We start from the raw sequence: 7,500 nt of genomic DNA on the forward strand, positions 1-7,500 counted from the left end.
GCTGCTCCTAAATTAATTTAATACTCAGCAAAAAGAAAGTAGCTTACGCTTTTCTGACGCTATTGTTGAAAACTAAATTCCGAAAGACCTCTCTGTTGTTTTCCACGTGTGGATGCCATGTTGTAAACGTTTAATTCCCCTGGCCGCGGGAGGAATGGAAAGGAAACGTGGCGGACATCGTTTCGAGGGATAAGTTGGCGAAAAACAAGCTGGATTGCTTTCACAAATGGTATAACTTCGAAGCGATAACATGTGCCAGATATCTTCACAGGATTGGTTGGAAGGGGAAAGCAATATTTTCCCATAAACACAATGTGATTTCACCTTTAAACAGACGAACATTCGTTGGATAATTTCGGCAAATATTTCAGTGAAACAGCCGGTAACATTTACTCGAACAGCCGGTAAAAATAACCGGTTACCGGCTCTTAACAAGAACCCTGTCTCAGATAGTCGAGAAAACGAAAAGAAACTGCGTGTGAAAAGCGAGTGGGGGCTTGGGTCGAGGCGACGGTTTCACAGACTGTTAATTAATAGCCCAAAATGTAATTAGAACGAAATGATACATTTAGCAGAGTTTTATTGGATCTCGTGGAAGTGTTAAACTTTACACTTGAACTTGATCTGAATTAGATTGAACTTGATCTGAACTGAACGACTTTCCGAAACTACTAAAGTCTCCAACAACAAACACTAACAACAAATGCTACCAACAACGGTTCTTAAATAGGCTTTAACTATGTAGTCTAGAATATTCCTTGTGTCTATTTTAAGCAAATTAATCACGGCATTACTTGTACTTATTTTTAGGATTTCTAGAACTTTCCATGATCTGTCACTTATAAATATACATCAGCACAATCTAGAACTTTCCAGCAAAACAACAACAATTATGTAACGTTTTTAGAACATTCCTGAACTCTTCAGAACATGATATATGAAATGAATCATGACTTCATGGGATCGTGGGCGCACTTAAACACCATGTGTGCTTCGATCTTGCCGGTTACCTGAGTTTTTGTGGCCAGAAGACGAAGATTCGGCCAGAAAGTTAATTGAAAATTTAAATCCATCGTTAGTTGTGAATGCTGAAAACGTAGATTACCAAAGGACCTCCTCAGAATTAGCTTTGTATTGATAATATATTGATGAACCTGGACATCACATAATGAGTTTGAAATTTGTATGGAACTTTCAAAAAGCGACCTGTACCCTTAACGTAAAGTATGTTGGAGAACTATTCCCCTCTGTTAGAAATCTGACACCTGCAAAATTGGCTACACAAGGTGATTAATAAACGGAGATAAATATCGGTAGAAAAGTACTTTATGAAAACAAGTTCCTCTGATTCTACAGGCTACTGAAACCGTGCGAGGCGCTACATTTATTTTATCCCAGTCTGAGACTGGTATGAGCATTGTGGTTGTGTGGAGGCCTAGGCCGAGCAATTTACTCGCGAGAAAGGTATAGTAGGTAAGGTAATAGTAGGAGAACAAACATACTACGTTTTGAAGAGGTGAAAAGCAAGGTGATAGAGGACCCATGTTTGCCTTGCTATGGAAAACACGGACTTTAAAAAATGTTGTGTGCTTCGCTCCCTTTCAAATTTATAACTGTAAAGAACACCATCACCAAACTAAAGACAAAAGCCGAAAACAACAATGGCTTTCAAGGTCTTTCTCTTGCTGTTTTTTCTTGTTATTTAATAATCATGACTTTCCTTTCATGCAAAGTAACATTTAAAATCATGTTCTTACGTAAGTCAATAAGTAAGTTGGCGACCAAATTTTTCCCATTAGTCGCCAGCTGGCACCAGAGCAAAAAAGTTAATTTCAAGCCCTGCCATGGATACCTGCACGCTTGGCTTGCATCACGCACAGCTCCACCTAACCCAAGGCACCTTCTCCAAGCTCATCTGTTGGCAATGAGTTTAACCTCTTACTAACCAAGCGTGAGGGCCATACTGGGGAATATTGGCTTGAGGTACATGTAGTTGCAGTACAAAAACGACCAAGGGCCATTATTATTCCCCAGTATGGTACCAAGCAAGTGAGATTAGTTCATGTAAGTTGTTTATTATATGGGAACATTTTTTTGAGCAATTGGACACTTCTCTGCTTGGTGAATGTTTGTAATCTTCGTATTCCATCAACGAAATTTGAACGGTAACCTTTTACGTTTAAAACTAAATTCCGTGTTCTATAATAATTGTACTGTTGAGATGAAAAAATTAAATTCCACTTCTTAAAAGCTTTTTGTTTTTCACGCAACTTGAATTTTCCAGGAGAAATAATTAAAAAATACGGAAACTGAATGTTTCCATAGTAATGGTCCGTACTGTAAATTCTTGACTAACAACCAGCTGATCAGTGTGCCCCATTTAAACTGAGGATTGCAAGCTGTATAACAAAGATAATTAAATCTCTTTAAGATTCAAGGTACCTAGTAGTATATTCCTCAGTATGGTCCCAAACAAGTGAGGTTAGTAAATTGTTTATTATATGGCACTGTTTCTTTGAGCAATCCGACACTTCTCCGCTTGGTGAAGGTTCGTAATCTTCGTCTTCCATCAGAAAACTTTGAGCAATAACCTGATTTACATGTAAAACAAAATTCTGCTTGCTATAATTGTACTGTTGTGATGAAAATATTAAATTCCGCTCTTTTAGAACTTATTGTGTTTTGCTAAAGTTGAATTTCCCAGGAGAGAGAAAAATATGGAAACAAACTGCTTCCATGGTAATGGTCCATACTGTAAAATCCCAAAAAAAACCAGCTGATCAGAGTGCCCCATTTACCCTGAGAATTGCTAGCCATAATTATAATAAAGATAAATAAATCTATTCAAAAGTCACTTTTGATACAGGGTACCTAATGTCAAAAATGAGCTCCCTCATGGAGCATTTTCAATAAAACAAAAGAAAGATCATTTTCGATGTTAACATGTACCTGACCGAGTTCTTGGCCATCCACAGGGAAGATTGCATTCCTTAAAGGGAGAAAATCACAAATAACTCCATGAATACAAGATGATTTAACTGCATCACATTGTATCAAAAGAGGGGATAAGGGTCAGCCGTGAGTTGAGCTATTTGAATTTAACAGCTCAATTTACCAGTTTAATTACATGTACTCTGAGAAAAGGAATATAATATAATTTGATACAAAAGGACAGTCCTTCTTAATGAATCAGGTCAATTCTGCAATAACTATAGATTGAGAGTTTAAAAATGCACATATCTAACAAGATATCATACCAGCACTGCATTTTATTTCGATCAACTTAAGATTAAAAGGTACTACATTAAAGACATAGAAGATAAATGTACAATGTAACTTGACCAAGTAATTAAATTAATAGCATTACTAGGAGTTACAATGTAAAATTGTGTGGTTGGCTTTGAGGATGGAAGAAAATCTGTAAGGAGAAAGCTAAGACAATGAACTACCATTTTTGGTATATCTGAATGTTTTAACTCACATTCAGTAGGATACATGTACATAAAAACAGTGTGTGCAGAGGCAAAGATATTGGTTTCAGCTCTCTAAAGACTGATAAAAATTTCAGGAGTAGAACAACAACCTTTACTTGTACTCTTACTAGATGAATATTTATAAAGAAAGTAGGAAAAATTAATGAAACTTAAATATAGAACTGGCTGCCAGGAATAACCACAGGGGTTAGAGGAGCTGGGAAAATATTTTAAGAAAATAAAATATTTGGAAAAATATTTTAGGAAAAATATGGTGCAAAAAAAGAAAGTAAGAGACAAAAAAATATTGGCATTGCTAATTATAGATAAATAGAATAGAATAGAAATTGGAAAAATGTGGAGAAACCTAAAGGAGAAATTTGCAAGAAAATGGTTTACAGATGTGTAATGTTTAGGATGAGCAGCTACAATATTCTTATTCCTGTTGATGTAGCCTAAAGCTTGGATGTGTGGTCAGTTTCTGGTAAATTGGATGGTCACCTTCAGAATAAATTCAACCTTTAAACCTTTCAACCTTTATTTGTGCAGAAGAAAGAAACATGCACTGCCCACAGTTAGCAAACTTAAAGCTACATGTAGTCGAGGCAAGCAGTGTCTACACATACATTTTATATTAGGTAAAAGATTTACAAGAACAAGACATTCAAATTATACATCAGTTACATGTACGAGTACAAACACAACAAGCTGAGGACAGATCAATGTACTCATCATACATGTACTTTTGAAAGTCTCGGGAGAGGGAGATCGTGACTGACAAAAAATTAATATTAATGTTAAAGTTACAACATTATTTTGATAACTGCCGCAATTCACAAGATAAGCTACTACAAAACTCGCAGATAAGTCACATTCCCAGATAAGCTGAGATTCTCTAGTCTCCTTTGCATCTGCTCACAAGGCTGCTACCTAACGGTCGCCTGGGGCGCCTTATTTGGGAGCGCAGGCGACCAAATTTTGCATGAACAAGTAGCCCGAATGGGCGCCTAACTTATCACAATGTAATTCATCCTCACTTTATTGTAAATTTGATAATAATAATAATAGGTATTTATATAGCGCTCATGTCCTATGTTCAAGGCGCTTGATCCCAGCTGGCTGAGTTATTTAATTACTATTCTGGGCTCTTGAAATAATTAATTTAATTACTATTCTGGGTTCTGGGCTCTTGAAATAATTAATTTAATTACTATTCTGGGCTCTTGAAATAATGACTTGGGCTACTAATTTTTAATGTTGGGAGCCCAAATGGCTCCTGGAAAATTTTCTTAGGCAGCAGTCTTGTGCTCAAGCCAAAGTCACACAACATTTTCCATCCCCAAGGGACTCAGACTAAAGATTACCTTACCTACCCCCTTCAGTTTGGCTTAAGAGAAAAAAGTCTCATAATGCATGATCTTAATCTCATCTCTATCACTGAAGCTCACCATAATTCCAAAGATAATAGTGAATTTGGTTGTGGTTTATTCATTGGTAAAAGCTCTTGATAAGTAGCTGTGAACCAGACAGTGTATAATTCCATTTAACTCTAAGCTTGTTACCCTTATGGCATAAGAGGACATACAGTGTATGCATCAGTGGTTTAAGTCTTAATTGTATGTGTTAATGGTCAGATCTTAACTTCCCTGTCAGTAACTTGTGGTGTACATATACATAATTTCCACATTAAGTTATTATTTGGTCACTTCAATTAAATTAAATCCCCTAGATTGCACTATTATTGCATCTGCTCCTCAAAAACATTTTGAGGTGGCTGCAGCGAGAGACCATTAGTCTAAGCAAAGGCAAAGTTTAAGAGCTACATGCATAAGAGCCAGCCTGAGGGCTTCTAATATAACATGATGGTGCAATTTCGTACAATCAACCTCAAATCGCATCCAATCGCACAATTCACGACAAATTGCACAAATTTAACCAAAATACACTTCGGATTCTCTGAATTTTCATTTTTATAAAAATCAACTACAAGGCTTGCACCTATGAGGCCTGGTTCTAGTGTTCAATCTAAAATAGTTGCCTATTGGCACAGGGCAAACAACTTCTCTTCTTCAGGTTGCCAAATCAGTGAATACGAATTGCTGATGTACAGTATCTCAACAAAAGCTGAATATACTAAAAGAGTTCATGTCAACAAAGCAAAAGAAAACAAGGTCACGTCACATAAAGGACCACAGTTGTATGTGAAGACTTACAGAACTACTAGTAAACAACTCCAAGGTTTCATGTAAGTGAGGGACTTGTTTGCATTATAAAGTTGCTGCAAAATTAAGGATGGTGCCTACTATTGTTATTGCTTTCAAACTGATGTCATATTAAGCCACTTATTGGCACTGAAGAGCCCCCATGGGCAGCAGTAAGATTATGCTTATTAAAATCCAGCATTGATATTGATATGTAACTACGGTACTTGATGACATGGAATGGTGGCATAATTAATAAGAAATGTGAAAAATACATTCTTTGATCTCAATGAGTTGGAGTGTAGATGTAGATTACTTGCTTTTCAAAAACTAATACAAGTGCCAAACGGAAATCAGCTCAAAATTAATGGCAGTATTGTAAGTGTACTGTAGCTGCAGATGTAGTTAATTCCATTTCAATGTTGCCCTTACTAAATACCGATAAGGGTACAATTAAGCATAATCTGAAGCCAGAACTTGAATATAAAAGTTCCGCATTGTTTATGAAATGTAAGACCTTTCAAAGTAACTTACAGTGGTACAGCAAAGATGGCTAATATGTTACAACAAACTCTACTAAGAAGAAGGACTCTCAACTTTGATAAAACATGGCCACAAGGTCAAAAATAGGTCCCTCGGGGGACATGTGCTTTCTGATAACGAATGTTACACCATTAACATTGTCTGTGTGATTGTTGACATGTTTTGGTAATGGGCGTTGACAATGAATGCTTGGAATGTTTGGAATGCTTGGAATGCAGTTACAAAAACTGAGTGAATTTCGAAGGAAGAATGCATGCATTTATAGGGAAAATAAAGAAAACAAAATAATGAGGGAGAGGTAGTAAGGTGTGCAAAGAGTCGTGATGGAATCTGGCAGTAGGTGATCTGTTTGAAAATCGAGGTCAATGCAGAGTGCCTTTCTTGGATTTTTTTTTTTTTTTCACTCAAGAAGAGCACTGATAATTCTCAAGGTTTAATACGTTTGTCAAATAATTCTGTATCGTGGGCTATATTCAAAGAGAGAAAACAAATTATGAGCAGGTCACTTGATAGCATCAGAAAGCTTCATTTGTGTGAACGATGTTAATGATACCTTACCTCCCGATTTTCCCGCGAAAAATTTTTGGCTTGGGTGAAAATCATAACGTTTTTCCCGGAAAATTATTTAAAGGTAATTTCAAGACCTTTCTGGTGTTATAGTTGGTCTTGATTTTAGTTAGCTACCAAAATAATTTAGATTATCAAATTTCAAATTTCAAGTCCTTTTACCATCTCAGCAACTTTCAGTGTACAAAGAATTTTCATCTAAAATGAAATTTACTTCAACCCATCACGAATTTATAGTTTAAATTTCTGCAAAAATTATTTCAGCAGTAAAAGTCTCGATCTCAACACACCAAAAATATGCATATCCCGTCTATTGGCACATGTCAAAGTATTAAGTTGTTTATCAGATGAAGAAATCACAAAATGTTTCGAAATTCGAAAATATCTCCATCTTATGGCTGTAAAATAAATCTGAAAGCTCACTGGAGAGGTCTTAAAGTTACATTTCTACTCCAAAGGAAAGTGAGAAGTAGTAAGGTGTGCAAAGAGTCATTATGGAATCCGGCAGTAGGTGATACTGTTTGAAAATCAAGGTCAACACAGAGTTCCTTTCTTTGGATTTGTTATTTATTTTTTCACTCAAGAAGAACACTGGTAATTCTCAAGGTAGAGCAAACATATTATGAGCACGTCACTTGATATCATCAGGTATGTTCATTTGCATTATACCTTACCTCCCGATGTTTCCACGAAAATTTTTTAGCTTGGATGAAAAT

General features: G+C 36.1%; 1 protein-coding gene across 1 annotated transcript in view; it reads right to left on the reverse strand.

Moving 5' to 3' along the window:
* LOC138031644 (uncharacterized) overlaps positions 1–7,500 on the reverse strand; it is a 20,706-nt gene that overhangs the window by 8,814 nt on the left and 4,392 nt on the right. Inside the window, exon 2 of the mRNA XM_068879299.1 lies at positions 2,950–2,989. Coding sequence (XP_068735400.1) covers positions 2,950–2,989 — 40 coding nt within the window. The remainder of the gene's footprint in view (positions 1–2,949; positions 2,990–7,500) is intronic.

Source organism: Montipora capricornis, chromosome 2, assembly GCF_036669925.1.
Source record: "Montipora capricornis isolate CH-2021 chromosome 2, ASM3666992v2, whole genome shotgun sequence".
In the NCBI taxonomy this organism is placed as follows: Eukaryota; Metazoa; Cnidaria; class Anthozoa; order Scleractinia; family Acroporidae; genus Montipora; species Montipora capricornis.